This window comes from Frankliniella occidentalis, unplaced genomic scaffold (assembly GCF_000697945.3).
Source record: "Frankliniella occidentalis isolate FOCC.00 unplaced genomic scaffold, Focc_3.1 Scaffold18, whole genome shotgun sequence".
NCBI classification, from domain to species: Eukaryota; Metazoa; Arthropoda; class Insecta; order Thysanoptera; family Thripidae; genus Frankliniella; species Frankliniella occidentalis.
Window position 1 is genome coordinate 294,218 of NW_026267148.1, and position 18,526 is coordinate 312,743.

General features: G+C 49.1%; 3 protein-coding genes across 9 annotated transcripts in view; 1 reads left to right on the forward strand and 2 right to left on the reverse strand.

Moving 5' to 3' along the window:
- Positions 1 to 1,770: 1,770 nt before the first annotated feature.
- On the reverse strand, positions 1,771 to 5,682 carry LOC113211364 (rhodopsin-like). Of its 2 annotated transcripts, XM_052264354.1 has the most exons (9): positions 5,628 to 5,682; positions 5,402 to 5,537; positions 4,702 to 4,940; positions 3,991 to 4,097; positions 3,809 to 3,915; positions 3,569 to 3,716; positions 3,391 to 3,495; positions 3,061 to 3,230; positions 1,771 to 2,392 (listed from the first exon to the last, which is right to left on the reverse strand). In XM_052264354.1, coding segments are annotated over exons 1-9 (1,143 nt in total). In that variant the 5' UTR covers positions 5,629 to 5,682; the 3' UTR covers positions 1,771 to 2,262. The 2 variants fall into 2 exon arrangements, with proteins under 2 accessions (XP_052120314.1, XP_026285505.1); XM_026429720.2 differs by lacking the exon at positions 5,628 to 5,682 and having other exon boundaries at positions 4,702 to 4,966.
- A 1,216-nt stretch (positions 5,683 to 6,898) lies between these two features.
- LOC113211363 (rhodopsin-like) lies at positions 6,899 to 10,531 on the reverse strand. 2 transcript variants are annotated; one of them, XM_026429718.2, is made up of 8 exons: positions 10,142 to 10,527; positions 9,822 to 10,060; positions 9,638 to 9,744; positions 9,275 to 9,381; positions 8,835 to 8,982; positions 8,570 to 8,680; positions 8,147 to 8,316; positions 6,899 to 8,017 (listed from the first exon to the last, which is right to left on the reverse strand). In XM_026429718.2, the coding sequence occupies exons 1-8, from the start codon at positions 10,321 to 10,323 to the stop codon at positions 7,861 to 7,863; spliced, it is 1,221 nt and encodes a 406-aa protein (XP_026285503.2). In that variant the 5' UTR covers positions 10,324 to 10,527; the 3' UTR covers positions 6,899 to 7,860. The 2 variants fall into 2 exon arrangements, with proteins under 2 accessions (XP_026285503.2, XP_052120313.1); XM_052264353.1 differs by lacking the exons at positions 8,835 to 8,982; positions 9,275 to 9,381 and having other exon boundaries at positions 10,142 to 10,531.
- Positions 10,532 to 13,770: 3,239 nt separating this feature from the next.
- The window catches only part of LOC113211376 (uncharacterized), a 7,812-nt gene continuing 3,056 nt past the window's right edge, over positions 13,771 to 18,526 (forward strand). The window contains exons 1-5 of one of the 5 annotated variants that reach the window (XM_052264350.1): positions 13,774 to 14,052; positions 14,629 to 14,696; positions 15,245 to 15,566; positions 15,662 to 15,832; positions 17,075 to 17,368. In XM_052264350.1, coding sequence (XP_052120310.1) covers positions 13,921 to 14,052; positions 14,629 to 14,696; positions 15,245 to 15,566; positions 15,662 to 15,832; positions 17,075 to 17,164 — 783 coding nt within the window. In that variant the 5' untranslated portion in view covers positions 13,774 to 13,920 and the 3' untranslated portion in view covers positions 17,165 to 17,368. Of the gene's footprint in view, positions 14,053 to 14,628; positions 14,697 to 15,244; positions 15,585 to 15,661; positions 15,833 to 16,952; positions 17,369 to 18,526 lie in introns of those variants that run through there. The other 4 variants (XM_052264351.1, XM_052264349.1, XM_052264348.1 and 1 more) reach the window with 4 other exon arrangements.

The following is an 18,526-nucleotide window of genomic DNA, read 5'->3' on the forward strand; positions in this document are numbered from 1 at the left end:
CGCTTTGTTACAGCTCTGCGATATGTGTGAGAGAAGCGAGCAGAGAGTTTGCGCCGAGATTTTTTTTTGTGCCTCCTCTGCTCGCCTGTTTACCTCCTCTCTCTTTCGCGCGCCCGTTTGCACAGCGCCGCGCCGGCTGGGCTCACTCATTACCGGAGCAGCTTGAGCGGGGCGCGGCGTGGTGCGGCGAGTCGCGAGCCGGGGTCAGCGCATTGATTTCTCCTCTTTTGTCTTCTTTCTTTTCAATTCGCAGAAAGTTCGGCTACATCTACTTTGGTTGGGCGGTAAAGGCATCGGCTGGGGCCTGCCCGAACAATTGCGGGGAAGACTTTGACGATGAACCTGCAACCGTCGTCGCTGCCAGCTCTGCGCCCTGACTGAGGAAGGGCGCGCGGGCTTTGGCTCGCCGGGGTGCGCCACCTGAGCCTGAGACCTGCGATCGAGACCGTGGAGGCGGTGGGGCGTAGCGTGACATGTGAATGTGACCAAGAGCGCGGGCCTCCGCTCGCTGGGGCTCACCTGTCGATCTGACTGATTTCCCAGACCTTGGAGCCTATTTCCCTGGGTGGTAAAGGGCGCAACAAATCAATTGTCATGCTGAAACTGAGTCCGGGCCCGGGCGATTTTCTGTATTTTATGGTCTTTTAAAAAAATGTAACAAATAATGGTACGAAACTGTTTTTTGATGCGTCAATGTGGTTCCCCCACGCCTTGCCACGATTCGCGTAAAATGTGGGAAAATCTGCGTCTAGCTAGCTCGTAAAGATATTTGTTTATGCTGTCGAGTAGAACGTCTCATAAAACTTACTGGCAGTTTCACATTTGTAAATGGGACAAAAATGAAAAATAAGTTAATGAGTAAACGATGCGATACATATTTCTTCTTTGTAAGTAAATAGAACACGATACGCGAAACGTATTTTTGGATGCAGGGTACATACTGGTCGTAGAGTTGGAAAAGAGGAAAAAAAGGGGGCGGTGTAATTAACCCGTGGATTGCGGCGACATCCGATACAGGAGCCGCTGGAGCTGAAACAATAATTGAAGTAATTATGTGTTTCCGAATGAGATGACCGCGGTTGCCGAGCTATCGGACCGCGAGCAGCACGGCCCGGGAAATACCAGAAAAAACTACCCTCTCCTCTCGCTTCTGGTGCTGCTCTGGATTCCCAAGTAATTGAATTGTTGTTGGTCGAAGCAGGAGTGGAGGGGAGAGGAGGGGTGTGCGGGAGAGGGGAAGGCAGTGCGCGGGCTGCGCGGGCCTGTCCAGGCCGCTATAGAGGCGGGGGCGGGGGCGCACAGTCACCGTACTCGACGACTGACTGATACAACGGACCACTAGTCCGAGCAAACAGAACCCGGACGCACCCCCACCGTCACACACTGGCCGGGCTTCTGGGCTTGCCACTGACTTCTTGAGAGGTCGCTCGCGTTGTATGAACGAGTAAAAGAAGACGGGGGGAGGGGGGGGGGGGTCGAAAATGAGCGAAAATGAGGTTCAAAATAATTTGAATTGCACAGTTGAGGATTCTTTCGTCTTGGCTTGGAAAACGTTTTGGTAGGCATAATGTATTGTATTTTTCTGTGATTACCAGCAAACGAACAACCAGTCAGACAACGAGACATTATTTGTGCTGACTCCGAGAGCAACAGGTTACTATAATCGCTCCGCCAATCATACTCTTATCCACAAACGACTGAAAAAATACGCCCTGTTTGAAGGCAACTGGAACGTTAGGAGTTACCTGATAAATCAAAAGGGCAGCAGAATAAGACATGCAAATTGTTTATTTTTTTCGTCGGGAGTAATAAGGGCATTTACAAGCCAGCTTTGCACACCTACAGGAACAGTAACAAAAAGAATACGGGGTGGGGCAGAACCGTCTGCCCCATTCATTAAAAAATATGAAAACATTTTTAAAATTTTTTTCCAAAACTTAAATCAATGTGAATGTTTATTTTTGCATTCTGAAGGTAGGTCATTACTATGTGATCGAGTGGCAAATAGAGAAAGTGCGAGTTCGGAGCTGTCCAGAATCATAGTCCTTTGTTCCAAGCGTTTCTGTCATGCAGCCTTTCGGAAATGAAGACAAGGGACGTAAGGCAAAGATGAAAATATCACACATATATATTGATACACAACACGTCTCTTTCTTTTGTATTTCTTCTGTGTCACGTCGTTCCGCTGGTGAAGTATTTCGATTCCAGTTTGTTTTTAAACCCTCAGTTGTTGCGTAGTGCAGCCGCTGTCAGCCGCCAGACTCAGGCCTGGTCTGGGAGGCTGGTGACCACGGACTGAACTGACTCCACCTCGCTCGTCTCTGATGATGCTGTCATGTGTCGGAAGAAGCGCGGGAAGCGCTTGGCCAGCGCGGCGCGATACTTGGGGTGGCTGTGGACAGAGCGACAGAGACAGAGTAGTCACAGGGCCCTCAGCCGTCACTGCCGCCCTGCTAGCACACTGTAAAACCTAAGGTAAGGATCACGGGTGACCGACAGCACTACTCGACAGTGAGACAAAGACAAAGCGGTCACAGACTCGCCGTGCTCACACTCTGAAACACCTGAGGCCGTCACCGACATAGTGAATATGCTTTGTTCAAATCAATTCATCAAATCATATGGCGACCGTGATATTTTGTCCCCGCCCCCCACTGTTTAGGGCTTAGGGATGTGGGAGTTATCGGGGCTTCAAAATATCGACAAGGATACAGAAATGAAAGGCCCTTTAATGAGGTGATGGCCACGTTAAGGTTTAGGGAGAGAAAAGAGTGCAGGAGTGGCGATCTACGGGCGTCAGTGGGCTTAGAACGAGGCCTTTGCTCAGTGTACCTCACAAACTAATTCAAACCAATTCAGTTTAATGCAAAAAAGTTCAGAAATAATTCAAATTCATTCAAAAACAATACAATGATTTTCAGTCCAATTCAATCCAATCCAAATTAAATTCAGGAAATGTGCACACCCAATTCAGTAGTTATGTACCCCTTGGCTCAGAATCTGTGCCTCCCCCCACCCCATTGCAAGTATATTACAAGCACGCACTGTTGTGATACTGACCTGATGCCGTAAACTATGGGGTTGTACACAGCGTTCGCCTTGGCAAACAGCGTGGCGAACACAGTGGACAAAGGTGTGATGTCCTTGCCGTAGCCGAACACGCCCACGAAGTTGATGACGAGGTACGGCGTCCACGCCATGAACCAGAGTGATATCGTCATGAGCGCCACCTGCACAAGTTTTGCGAGGGTGGGCAAGTAGCCAGAGTGAGATTTTTTTTGCCATGGGAGTTGCTCGACGAGCCGTCGAGGCCCGGGGGTGAATCAAAATGAAACACGCTGCGCCCGATGAGTCCGTCGAATTAAAAATCAAAAAGTACTAACTAATTACCATCGCCAATTTGTTCTCGGAGCTCGCTTGGTCCTGAGACCGAAGGGAGGATATATTCATTTTCTTGGCCTGCTCCCTCATGTTCTTTTCGTGAGCTGCGACGGCCTGTACAGAGAGCCAAAGAAACAATCGCGAGAAGTTTTGAGTGACTAAAGGCAAATTAGTCGTTGTTGCCCACCTTGACTATGTAGTAGTAGGCGTATACAATGATGGCCAGCGGGAGGAAGTAGCACATGACGGCGTACAGAATGACATAGCTGCGACTGATCCACGAGATGTTGAGGTAGTCCCCCCCACAGGTCGTCATGCTGCCCTCCGGCACGTACCTGCATGTGCCAACAGCAGACACTTAGCAACACCGCAACACCAAACTACTACAGTTTTGTTCCAGGATTGAAAGGGGGGATTTTTTCCAAACCTGCTCCAACCAAACACGGGAAACACTGTCCACTTTAGTGATATGGCCCAGACAAATATGATCCACCAGATGGCCTTTTTGTTTGTCATTGGCTTCGCAGAGAGACCCTGAAATAAAGGGGCATTGTAAAAAAAAACAGTAAGAAAATCGCAATACATTCAAATCCACCTGCCTCTCCGCACCTTTACGATGACGTTGTATCGGTCTAATGATATCATCGTCATGGTCCATATCGAGGTGCATCCGAACAAAGAACCGAACATCCCGTACACTTCGCAGAACATGGGCCCTGCAAAAGAGCATCACGCGTTTAGGGACATGGAAGTGTGAGAAAGCAAGGGGCCCCCCCCCCCCCCCGCGCTCACCCCTTCTCTCTTCTCTCTCTCTGCCCGCGGTGGCCACGGTGTCACGTTCAGCTAAATGCTTGGCTACCCACTCGGCGCTCACTTCAAAGTGCAATAATATTGAGCTTACGGTTCATTTTCAAACCCAAATCCTATAGTGGCCAGCATCAAAATGCACTCTGTACCTACGACCCTACACTCTCATTTCATTACTGATGTGCTATCCATTTGCTACGGAGAATTTTGTGCAAACGTAATACGAATGATTTGTGATCCATATTACGTTTGCACAAAATTCTCCGTAAGAGAGTCAGTACGGAAATTAGAGTGCTGCGAGAAATATTTGACTACATCGTTTCGACATAAATCTCCGAGAGCTAACCACTTCTCAAAACTGAACTGGACAGACTATTCCATCTTTCCCTGTGTCGTTTTAAATCACACACAGCACTACACCAAATCCTGTTATTCTCAGTGTTTCCCAATTACGATTTAACTTCCGTGTATCTTCAATATTTGGCTACAGCATAGGAATGCAACGTGACTCACCAAGCACCCACGTTTCGAAGTAACTGTTGAACAGCATAGGCGGCACCATGCAGAACATCATTAGGAAGTCGGAGACTGCGAGATTGACTACGAGCAGATTGGACGGGGTTCGCAGGGACTTGGTGGTGGAGAAGATGTAGACGACCATGCCGTTGCCGGACACAGACATGAGTCCGAGGGACGCCAGCATGAACGCTAGCAGCTTCAGGTGAATGGGGTGCAGGGGCTCGAACCTATACCTGCTCAAGGTAGAGCAAGGCTGCATCTGAGAGGCATGGGGGAGGATAGCTGGAGGATACCGTCGGGGTGGCCCTTACCAGTACCCGCGGATGGTTTGTAATTACTGAACTTGGAAAAATGAACACTTTGTAAGAGTTCGATTCAAGTGGTAAGCTGCAAGTTTGAACACTTTGAGAGTTTAACTTTTCAGTGAGTTTAAACACTCCAACTTTCCAGTCAAACTCTTGCAAATTACTCAAATTTCCTGTCGAGTTCACGCAAACATGTTTCAAAATATTCAACACTGTAATCAGATGATCTAGCCCCCCCCCCTCCCCTCCAAAAATACAGCCGAATTTTTAAAAAGAGCAAACCTGCACGGTCCCCTCGCACAAAATAGTCTCTCTACATTTTATTTGTATATGGTGTGTTCCATCAAGAGTACGACGCGCCCTTCCTTCGCTCTCCTCTGCGTTCTTACCAGTGCGGGTCGACCAGGTAAAGCATGTCATCGAGGACGATATCCACGACGCTGTGGTTGTTGAAGCGGCCGGAGAAGGCTCCCTCGTAGATGGAGGCCGAGGGGCCGTAGAATAACGTCATGCGTTTCTCCCGCACTGCAAACGCAAACAGAGGATTGGCGGCATGATAGGAGGGCGTGCAGGACCTGCAAGGCTGCAGGGCTGCAGGGCTGGCGGTGCTCTTACTGTTGGCAGCAGCACGGGGGCGGCATCACTGGACTACTGCGTGCCCGGCCGCCCCGGGGCCCTTATATAAACACGACATGGCGTGATACCAGGGGATCAAACACATTGCAAAGTGAAGGCGGGGGAGAGAGGGGGCGGCTGGGCTCTGGGGCCCGACGGGGGTGACCAGAGGCCAGGGGCGACGTGGGGGCGGACGTTGGCAATGGGGTGAGTGTCCTGGTCCACCATGGGAAAATAAACTGTCCCGGTATGGAATTACTAAAAACTTTATGGGCGTAAAAGTCCTCGCAACATCAACTCTAGGGAAAAATGATTTCTTATTATTTATGTCGATTCGACCTCAAAAGCGTCGATCGCATGCCGGTGATGTTGGCAACACTGAGACAAAAGACTGCGAATAGCTAGGCTTCGTCGGGGATGACCGGGGATGACGTTACACCAACGGCATCGTGTCGCTGCCCTAGATGGTGCTTCCTCTGGTGCGGTAGTTAGTTCGTTGTTTCGTATCGTCGCAAGTGACCAGCTGTAGAAGAAGCCGCGTTTACATTCAACATTGACTGTCGCTTACCGCTCTCATCAACCATTCTGCCAGACCAGTCCGATTCACTCCCTCCCCTCTTCCTCACAAGAGCGCACCAGGTATATAGTTATGGTTTATGGTATATTAGCTATTGGTGGTCAGTCCGTCCGTTTTCCTAGAAGGACGTCATTGTAAATATCTGTCAATTGATATAGTTTTGACAATTTTATGACCTCTGGGGCGGTACACAACACACGAAACCATTATGCATAATTCTGCACGAATTTGTAAATACTGCACTTGTTCTGCAAGAAAATGTGTGCATATTTATGGCTGTATAAAATTATGAAAACGTCACGTTGACTTGACTTAGACGTGATATCGAGATCACTTTGACGTCAAAAGGAGCTGAAAATGACAGTTATGTCGAATGACATAACTTTGACCGTTTCCTGTTCGTTATGGGGCAAGCAGACGAGTGGACGTGTTGCCGACTCGCACTGCATGAGTATAGTTCAGAAACAATATTGAAACTAATAAAACACAATTTGTCGCGTCGCGACCAGCCTACACGGCTGCATCGGTGCGGTTGATATGGTAACTATACACAGAAGTTCCAAAAGGTCTTTGGGCACTATGTATACAGGCTTAACATAGACCTTGAACATTAAAATTTCAACGTTTTTGTGATTGACCCAAAAGAGTGTGGTAGAAAATAAAGGATATTGTAGAGAAATGAAAACGCAGGATCTCGCTTTGCGAATGTCTGCTTCATTTATTTTTTTCAGGAGGGCCATTACAAAGCCGCTATGTCCGTAAACAGGAGAGAACAATCATTCTTTGGTTAGAAAATGATTTTACGAGGTGAGTAAAAAACTGTTCACTGTATTAGAATTGTACAAAAATGACTAAACCCCGAGTAAGAAAAATGTTAGCAACCAGAGCAAAGGACGTGATTTCACGACAGTACTGAGTACCGAAACAGAGTTTTTGCTATACCTGTTGAAGTAAAAAAATCGGGAAACATCAATCGTATCACTGACAAGATGTTTGTTAACAATTGAATCACTCGGGCTAGCAATGACACATCGAAGCTGCACTTAGAGATTAATGCCCAAGTTCCATCTCGTAGACCAGGTCATCGCCATATCAATCGTAAAAAAAATCGCCAGAAATAGTAGTGTATGGTATAGCTGCAACTAAATCGTAACTGTAATAAATAGACTAATTAAAATTCCTTACAAAAATGCAGTTCAAAATCTATTTATCACATGAGGATATCCAATACTACGATGAGTACATTACAATGAAATAATGTGCAGGAGACCCTTGATGTTTTGTCTATGCTGGGTAAATAAATGCCTATTTTCCTGGACAGCCCGTCGCGCAAGTTATTTAGAATGCTACGGAGCCCATCTCGTCCTTTGTGGAATCCCCAGGAGACATCAATAATCATCTGCAAATTATAAAAGCTTCGTACGGAGGGAGAAGTGCCCGTTTTTTGAGTAATTGAGTAAATCTTTGTTGTAGCACCCGATGTTACGAACGCGGAGAGCGCATGTTCCCGCGAGTCATTTTGCCCTTTTCCAAGAAAGGCTGGGATGGGAGACTCGCCTCCGCTATCGTTCGTCTCTCGGAGATCGCCGCCATTGCGATTCAGGCCTGTTTTTCCATTTCCACCACGAGCAAAAACAAATGCGTGATGAGTCCCCATCAGTGGTCCTCGTTGCTCACGGCCGTCACGCCTGAAGCCACGGAGCTGGTGTCGCCGCCGCCTCCGCCGCCGCCCCCGCCTCCACCACCCTCGGGCTCCGTAGAGCACGCCAGGCAGGGGAACTTCTTGTACAGCGCCACGCGGTACTTGGGGTGGCTGCCAACAGAGAGCCGAGCATACATTGACAGCGGGTCGAGCCGTGGGCGGCATGCGGACGCAGGGCCCACAGGGCCCACCCAGCCCCACCCAACCCCAACCCTGCGTCTGTCTGCACCCATACCGCACCTGATCCCATAGACGATGGGGTTGTAACAGGAGTTGGCCTTGGCGAACAGCGACGCCCAGATGGAGTTGAGAGGCGTGATGATCGAGTGGCCGTCGAACACGCCAACGTAGTTGACGATGAGGTATGGCGTCCATGCCATGAACCACAACGAGATGGTCATCAATGCAATCTGCAGCAAAGCAGTAAGAGCAGTATTACAAACAATATATTGCGTTAATAACACATAAATTAAAGAATAAATGAATCAAAATGCATACACAACATGCGTTTAAGCAAACCAAGGCTAAATTGATCATGCATCGATAGATTTGAAACTTTAAAACCATTCCCTTTTTTCCCCGACGTTAGTTTCCTTTTTTTCGCCTCGCCCCTCGCCCGCCCGCCCAGCACCCCATCTCGAGTCCCAACATGCCCTCCCTCACCTTGGCCAGCTTGCCTTCCGCGCTCTTCTGCTGCGCGTCCGCCGATCTGAGCGACGCCACGTTCATCTTCTTGGCCTGCTCCCGCATGCTCTTCTCGTGCGCCGACACGGCCTGCAACCACACTGCGCTGAGCCGAGCGGACCCGGGCGGAGGGCTCTACCAGGAGGCGCCACCAGGAAGCGCTACCCGCGTGCGTTACCGGTGAGCGCCAGAGGGAAGCGCTGGGGCGTTACACCAGTAGACGCTACTAGGAGGCTTTACCTACCGACACGATGTACCAGTAGCAGTAGATTATGACTTTGAGCGGCAGGAAGTAGCAGAAGTACGAGTACCCAAGGATGTAGCTCCGGCTGAACCAGTCTCTGGTCAAATAGTCGGTCCCACACGCCGTCATGTTGCCTTCGGGGACGTATCTAAGGGAGGAGGGTGGGGGGCGTAAGCAAATGTAAATAACGAAGCGCCGCGCAAACAGCCGACCCCGCACGCAAGTGTATTCCTACCGAATGCAAAATAAAAAAATGAAATGTTTTTGATGTTTCCTTTTTTTAAACATTCACAAAATATATTTTCCAAAAACTGTAATCGTTGTATCAGAGTATTAATACAACAAGCAGAAGGTCAAGGACATGATGAAAAAATAAATAAATAAAAATGTTTATTATGCCTAGTTTTTGCTTATTTGAAAAGATTATATAAATACGGGACCTGTTCCATCCGAAGAAAGGGAAGATGGTCCACACAAGGGAGAGCATCCACGCGAATAGCAGCCAGCAGGCGGCCCGCTTGTTGGTCAGAGGCTTGGCGGCGAGGCCCTGCGGACCAAAGCGATGGGGCGATTGGAACCCAGGGATACATCACTCCACACAAGGGTCGAGGACAGAAGGGGCGACATTGCTAGGGAAGATATGGACACTTTGACCAAATAGTTAAATTTTAAAGGAGATGCCCTGAAAAAAAATATTATAACGTGGTTGAAGAAACTATTTGAGCAGCGAGGGTACAGGTACTGACAGGTGGGAGTGAGGCAAGGAAGGCCACAAGAAGAAGGGCAAGCCGCAGCAACCTTACCTTCACAATCACGTTGTACCGGTCGATGGCGATGAGGACCATGGACCAGATAGACGTGCAACCGAAGAGTGATCCCGCAAAGCCGTAGAGATCGCAGATAAGCGTCCCTGCGGGATAGACCAAAGCAATCGGCATAACGCAACTACTCAATGCTGTTGTGCATGCATTGCAGGATGGCACGTACCTAGGACCCAAGTCTCGTTGTAGCAGTTGATCACCATGACCGGACACATGCAGAACATCAGGCAGAAGTCTGAGAAGGCCAGGTTCAGGACTAAAAGGTTCGACGGCGTCCTCAGCGCCTTGGTGGAGGTGAAGATGTAGATGACCATGCCATTGCCAGAGATGGCCACGACGCCCAGGCAGCCGATGACGAAGCCCAGGATGGCGTGCCACATGGGGTTCATAGGCGGAAACTGGTGCCTGGAACGCGATGTTCGGGTGACAAGCCATCTCCCCGCCTCACTCCCAGCCCCAGCCCAGGCCACGGTCCACGGCCCCTACCAGTGAGAGTCGATGAGGTGCATCATGTCGGGTAGCACCTTGTCCACGACGGAGCCGTTGCCACCGCTTCCACCGCCGCGGTAGCCGCCGCCGCCCCCTGGAGGCGCGCCCCACTGGTACGCGACCCGGGGGCCACCGTGGTGCGCCCACAGGTCGCTGGGCATGGCCATGGCCGCCGCCATCTCTCACAGGAGCCCTGCAGGGGCCCGGGGCCCAGGCCCAGCCCAGGAAGCAGCAGCTGCACAGCAGCACAGGACTCACGCGCGCCCTGGTCGCCGCGGCCGCGCCCACATCTCGGTTCTCGCCTTCCCCCGGCCTCGCCCTGGCCGCCGCCCTCGCGTCTCTGGGGCACCAGCCTGGCTGGGCAGCCTGGCCGGGCTCAAGGTGCAGTCACTGCACCGCGTCTTACCTCGCCCCACCAGAGCCCGGCGGGGCCCGGCAAACTTGCCGACGCAGCATCTTGTACGGGGCTTGCCAAGGGGCCCGAGGGGTGGCGCGGAGCGGGCGCGGGGCCGGGGGTTTGGGGGCTGTAACAAGGCGGCCAGGAGCAGGCTTGAGTCGGTTCTTGTCGCCTTCTTCGTGGTCACCTTTCTCATAGCACACTGTCCCGCGCAACGCTCAATAATGGCGAGCGAGGCGGACACAAAAATGCCTCTGTTACGCGAAAAAAAAAATCAAAAACTCAGTACCGTATGTCGGGGCTTCACCAGTGTGAAGAAATTTGGGCATACTGGCGTATTAAAAATGCGTAAGCCGAGCATGTTTACAGAAAGCAGTAACTATGAACAAAAAAGTTCATAAGATTTTAGTGTGCGCCTTACGGCTGGAGCGAGTTGGCCAGGGGTCGCATACTTGTGGCTAGCGCTCTGGAAACTAAAGTGTGTACTTGAATGCAGTAGCGCCTGCATACCCACATGTATGCAGGGAGTACTGTGCACTTGACGTAGTGTACACTAAATCTCCTGCATAAAATGTATGGAGGTGTTGTGTACTTGACCAAGTACGCACTTACCTGTTGCATACTCGCAAAGTACACAGTACCTCCTGCATACATGTAGGTATGCAGGAGGTACTGCATTCGAGTAGTACTTAGGTTTCCAGGGCGACGAGCCGCGCTTCCTACTGTGGGCGGCGGGCGCACTGTTGATCAGTCGTTTGCAATAAATTTATAAAGACACGTTTTCTTAGTGAAAAGCAAGTAGAGTTCAGCTCCCTAAGAACCGTTCTATTAGGCTAGGCGCGATAGAAAATCCAGAAATGGCTCGCGAACTACGAGTTTGTACCCTGTGACTGCACAATCTGGTACGGTGGCCCACATTAGCAGTATTGATGTTACAAATTTTAGGTTTGTAGTGAATACCGCGTGCTAAAGACTCATCCTTTCCTAACGGCAACAACTCCAACAGTGTCCAAAATGAGACCGCGTTCTGCTGCTGCGTCTCACTCTTATGCTCGTGTGTGAGTGTGAAATTTCATGTTAGTCGAGAAGTCTGAGAGTGTCCTCACTCGACATCTCCCGAAAACCTTCATCAAATATGCAGAAGGGCGATGGTCATTACGCATTCCTTTTTAAAGACTGGCTTCACAACACCCTCGTCGTAATCAAGTTAACATTTGCTGCCACCGCTTCTGCTTCTACTTCCCTTTACCAGTCACCACATATATATGCCCACAGGAGCTCGCCACCCACCACCTAAGGTGGCCGCTAGGCGCCCTAACACCACAGTAAACTTCAAGCGCTTGTGATTGCGTCTTCCAGTGCGTCAACAATTGGCGAGGACACCATGAAAGGACCAAACTAGTGCCCAAAACAATAAGCTTTCCAATGTTTTGCAATCCCCATGATTCATCACCCCCACGATGCGAGAACTGGTTTTTGCAAAATGGAATGCGACACATTTTGTAAGGAGAAACTTGTTGCAAAATAAATTGCGATAACTCTTTGTCGCAAAATAAATTCAATAACTTTGTTACGGCGATATTTTTCAGATAAAAGCCGTTGTCTACGATCCTTGCAAACAAACAATGTACATAAGGTTTTGAACAATGTTTTTGTGTAGTAATACACACCAACTTGTGGGTGTGCAAGTCTATTTTAAAAGTTCATTCCAGCCCTGTGTCGGATAGGGTGGACCGGGTGCCTGTGCAGCCCTTTATTCGATAAGCGGCTTGACTGGGCCGCGCTGGGCGGGTACAAAGCTCTCTAGCTGCTGCGCGGCACCGCGGGCTCCGCGGCGGGGCCCTTCAAGAAGTTAACGGGCCGCAGCATCTGTCTCTCAGCGCGCACGGCTCCGCCCCGCCCCGCACCATGGGTGTAGAACAATGCTGCGGTGTAGTTTGACAGAGGCCCTGGCGGCGTGAACCATACCCCTCCCCTCCCTTCGACACCCCCCGCGGGCACACGTGTTTCGGAGACACGTTGGCTCAATGCACACACGGCGGGCAATATGTCTGCAGACCGCCCCCCTCAACCACCCCCGGTCCCCCGGGCCCCCCGGGGCCTCCGACTACCCCTACGCCGCCCCACACCACCACCGGTCGGCCACGTCCGGAACCACAAGTCGATCGTATGCCGCGTCCTCGTCTCCCCCCGCGCGGTGGATGCGGAGGTGGGGTGCGGGGCCCTGCGGGGGCCCTGGGTGGGGGGCACCCCCCGTGCACGGCCGTGAGGGAGAGGCAGGCGGGAGAGTACGCTGCTGAGCGAGTACCAACCCGGGCGTGCTGTTGTGGCGTGCTCCTCCTGAGACAGAAGCCATACACGAGGGAGGTGACCGGGGACTACCCCTTCTTCGCCTACTCCTTCCTCCGCCCCCTCCTCTTCCTCACTCTTCCCGTTCCCCTCTCACACCCGTCCGGGTCTCGGCCGGACTGGGCACTTTGTGGGCTTTGCTCTACCCTGCCGCTGTTTGACAGCGCGACTCATCACCGACATAGAGGCGCGCCGCTGATGAGGCTCTAGAGGTGCCCGGCGCGTGCAAACCATCACGCTCTGCTAATCTCACAAGTAGAGAGGCTTTCACGATGTTCGTCGATAGAAACTGTTAAACAATAAAGTTATAAAAATACGGTTAAATTTCGAAAACTAGGGTCACACTTTCAGTTGGACTCTAAATACAAGCCTCTTAACGACTCGTATAAGGGATTTTCGAGACAGTGGCGCACGTTCTTCTCGAAATTCTTCTACTTATGGGGCCTGATCGGCGCCTTCGAGACTCAGGATAGGCAATCCCGAAGTACTCGCATGCACTGCTTTGCTATTTGTTGTCTACCCACCAGGCGCTATGCGAGCGTGGCTGAACTCAGATACGTCATAACGGCGATGAATGACGTACTAACTGGATGACCCCTAACAGAACTCTTTTAACTTATTTCTGAGGTAGTTATTTTGGAAAACAATGACAGCTTTGTGAATTAAAGCCGCTCAACATAATTAGATTAGAACAACGTACCGTGCCTACGGCGTGCACTGCTCACGCTCACTACAAAATAAAATAAGAATGATTTGTTTGGCGAATGCCCACTTACTTCCTCTTCGGTGTGGTCTAGACCGCTTGGTTATCTCCCGAAACGAACGATAGCGAAGAGAGGAAACGAACGAGGCACGTTGTGGAGTTTCGCCGTATCTCTTTTTCTTATCGCCGGTAGCGAGGAGCTTCGCAGCAGGACACTTCACCGCTGGTCAGAAACACCGATGCAATCCACGTTGGTGCAGTCCACCAGGCTAGGACGTTCTATCAATTATTGTGCACTAGTTTTATAGGGCTTTACCAAGCTATACGATGGACTGCGATATTTGCTTCGAAGACTACAACCAGGGGGAGCGTTCCCCGAAAATAATGCCGTGTGGACACACCGTATGTCTGCAGTGCCTTCTTCAGGTTGGCAAGAGAGAGTGCCCAACATGCCGCACGGTAAGTACTATATAGGAACTAGAAAAGCTTTCCAAATTTAACAAATTAAGCTATGGGCTAACCACGACTTCTGGGCCCATGCCTCGGCCTATACCTTACACAAAAGGTATTCTGATATCTCATGAGGCGTAACAGGCGCAACAATAACATTATCATCGCCGACCGCTCTAATGTGCACTAATGGCGTAATGCAAAAATGCACTTCAGATACGCGGTAAAAATGTCTGTTTTTGTTTTGATCGAAAAGAGAAAACTTTGTGGAAATGCCTTGTATTGGTGAAGACTCTCCGTATTTCGAGGAACTCTCCTCAAAAAATGTTGGATTTTCTAAAAAGATTCTTCAGAAGGCGAGATCCGAGTTTTACTGAAATATGGGAGCTCCTCAAAGTTTTCCCCCTCCCCTCAAAAAACAAGCTATCGTTTTTAGGTACCGTGTACGCCAAGAACGCATTACCTTCGGTGCACAATGCTTCGCTCGTCTCTACTGGGGCCACGACATTTAACTTTTCTAAATGCTTTCATATCAAAAGGGTGGGGAAATGTCATCGTTGATATAATAAACTGGCTTTTTTCTAGGTCTTCTCCGTTGACGCCGGATCGCTTACCACTAACATAGCCTTATTGCGCCTGTCGGCAGATGTCAAGTAAGCTCTTCTTAAAATGTACAAGCGAGATAACAGAACTCACTTGGATGCACGATGGTATAGCAGTATGCGTGCACTGCCTCTTATAATATTGGAATAGTGAAAGAACAATATTTTCCATCAGTTCTGAAACAATGAGTGCATCATACAGGACAAATAAATTCCTGCAGCCCCTATGAGCTTGACAATATTTAATATGCTAAGCCAATGCCATAGACCAACTAAAATTCACTCTCAGACCTGTACTGATTTTTTCCGTCGGTTAAAACGTAGAATTCTCTACAGCAGGAATTACTGATCGATTTGTCAATCCTTGCGTGTAGTTTCGTTCAATATTTACTAATGAAAAATCAAATTGTCAGTAATGTAAAAACTGATAGATAACTATATAGTCAATATCCCTGCTGCATAAAAACCTAACATAAGTACTGACACAGGGCGGCAAAAAAATCAGTAACAGGTTGAGTGTGAACTTTGCACCGTTGTTAATATTTAATTTTCCGACCTGCGGCAAGATGCGCTGATCTCTTCACGCGTTCATGCAACAGGGTTCCCCGCGGATGGTGCTCGGACTGCCGCGGCTCTGCCACGGACGAGTGCTGGAACGAGCACGACGTGGTGCTCGTGCAAAGAGCACTCAAGAGGCAACTGCATGGCGTAGCAATACAAGCAGCCGGTTACCTCGAGAAGCTACAGGACCAGTGCAAGGGAGAGCAAGCCCTCACAGCTCTCAGTTTGTTATCTCGCGAGTCCTGCAAGCTTTCTGTGCAGGCGGGAGAGAAATTATTGACTGGGACCGTAAGAAACACAGAAGACCCCCTCGTCAAAGCAATGTGGCTCGTATTAGCAGCGAAAGCAAATTTCACAGAAGTGAGCGGCTAACCACAGGTTACAAGATTTAGAGTTAATTCTTATGGGCAAATATTTGATGTGTTAATGCCATCAACATAATCCTGTTTGTTTAGGAAAGACAGACGGAGAGCCCACAGCCTGCAGGTGCAAGTTCTTCGCTCGCTTCAACGCAGCGACCAATCAAAGGGCCGTTGGGCCATGGAATGGACCTGAATAAATTCGTCTTTTGTGGACCCGAAACCAAACAGGAAGAAAAAGCAGCGACACTGAAAGCTGTGCGTGGGGTAAGTGAGCACTTCACAACGCCTGGCCGTGAACAATAATTACTTTAGCTGCGTAAAATATATATATGCTCACTTAAACCTCTTACATTGTGTTCTTGAGATATTCGTGAGATTCTTTTGGATTAGTTTAAATTGGTATTACAGTCAGAAGTTTTGGTTGCAGTGGCAGGTTTTCATTTTTCAACTCATTCATCTGAAACTGCCTTACAATAGGGCTCATACGCATTCAGTTACTTATTCTACTAAAAGGTCTTACAGCAGTTATTAGTACCTTATATACAGCTCTCAGTTGATGAGAATAGCCACTAGCCGAACATTAGCAGATTTGGTAGGAAAACCATAATTTACAGATTTAAATGTGTTTTTGTTTAGCAGATGGTACCTTAAAACCCCTTAGCTTTTACTTTCGAGCAAGTAACAAACAGCCATAAACAAACGACAGCTAAATATGAGAGAAAATTAGGAAACAGACCTATCCTTAAACTTGTAACATCTGCTTTCAAGATCGATCCTTAATTGAGATTTTTTGAATGAGAGAAAGTACCGACTGGAACATGTGGCATCACTCCTGTCCTTAAGGCACGCATACAGGGGTTATATGGCGGAAATTGAATACCTTTCAGGCAGATCACTAGAGACGCGCCTGGGCTTTAGGAGTATTTACTAAACTTTCGGGGAAAATAACGAGCCATGATTTTATTGGGCGGTTGCGATGCCACATGATTCAATCAAATCAGTATATATTTAATTACGCAGTTATGAGTTATTCACATTATTTACACTGGAAAAACAAAGGTGCGACATCCTACCCTTCCACAGATGTTAAACCCGTTCTCAGGTCCCTACCGTGATAAAACAAGTAGTGTGCAACTGTAAGTTGGACACTTGCAAGTGTTCAGCTTTGTAGTAGTACACACCTGAAAGTTTCCTTCTCGGTAGCTGTGTAATTAAAAGTTGGCAACTTCTCAGTTAAACACTTAACAGACAGTGAGCGTCCAATGTAAGGAAGTATTCCAGTAAAGCATTAGACTGCAGTTTAATAATTCTATAGGAAAACACTATTTCGCGGAAAAGGGTGAATGCCATTAATAGGTTGGATTTCCTACCTTTGTTTTACCAGTTTACGGATCAAGGTTGATATACACGAAAGAATTTTGACATGTGCAGTGGTATCCTCTCCACAACACGTACAAGGCCGTGCGAGGACTCGCGAGTTATGTTCCCAACTTGACTCGGGCACAGATTTCGTCTCCCACTACCCCAGACTCACAGGAAAATGTGGAGAAGGAAGACACGAGCGGAGAGACATTCGTAGAGGTCACGAGAGAGTAAAGCAGCCAGCAGCCGACCCGAGGTTAACACCGGACAATAGACGCGGCACGCGGTACAGCTTGGTAGGCTCGGCTCGCCAGCTGCCGAAGGCTTCTACTCACTCTGTTATACCTAGTAGTTTGAAACCCATACTCAATTTAACAGAGATTTAAAAAGAGTTAGATTTTCATTGTAAACATTCAATAAAAATGTATGTCTAATGAGGCCCTCGATGTGGTTACTTTCCCCCTTATTGAAGTGAAGAGTCAAAACGAGTCGTATTTGACAACATGCTGCACGTGTTAGAGATGAGGAAACATGTCCCGGTTCGATCGTACTCGAACGAAAATCGAGCTGTTTGTGATCGTTCAAACACGAACATAAGTTTGTGCATATTTAAAATGTTAGAGTACGAAAAAAAAAATTTACATACAATAATAGTAAGTGCCAACACTGGAAAATCGAGCGGACATCTTTGCTCACCTTGCCTGTGCTTTTCATTTTCATTACAGTGATAAGTAACCAAGATTAGTCCAAATTGGGTCAAATTAAAGTATATTGAAGTCAATACCAGTGAGTCGCTTACAACAAATAATCCCTCTTAAAGTTGCGACACATAGTTAAATCAAAAATCACAAAAAGAGAATTCCAGCCTCAAGCACATGTATTTTTCATAATTGTTAACTTGCTCCGCGGGGAGCTGCAAGATCTTAGTCAGTGTGCTCATTTCTCGGTGAGAAGATGGGGTAGCTGACACCCTCCACCGTATAAGTAATTCGCGTATTTCCGTCCGATGCGATGGCGGTGGACAGCAGTCCGGCCGGGCACCACCTGTCTCTTCCACTCAGTGCGCACAGCGGCACACAGAGCCAGACAAGGCCCTAGTACACTACAGGTGCTGTCCGTCAGTGACAGGTGCGGCCGTCCGCTCCAACAACCACCGAAGGAGTAGGGGCCGAATGGCCGGAAATGAGGATCATAATTAGAGTATGTATATAACCTGAGGCTGGGAGCAACGCGCCTGCCAGATGAGGGCGGAGGGGTTACGAAGGGGAAGGGGTGGAGCCGAGGGCCGCGCGCTGTCACCGACAGGCGGCGGGATGACGCGGCCACGCGACCGGCCGGAGACTAAGAGACTTCCCCGTCATCCGGGACCTTAACGGGACGCATGCGTGTGACAAGGAGAGAGCGGTTTAAGCCTCGGTGACCTCATTGTGTCAAATTAGGCTAGGAGCTCTCCATTCCATTCGGTTGTTAGCTTGAAGTTGCCGCACAACTCCATGGTCGCGGCTGGCCACGGGGCCAGGGAGCCCCTGTGTCCAATAATTTGTCATGCCGAGGGTATTCGCAGCTTTACTAAGAAGCCTCTGCCGGCGACTGCCC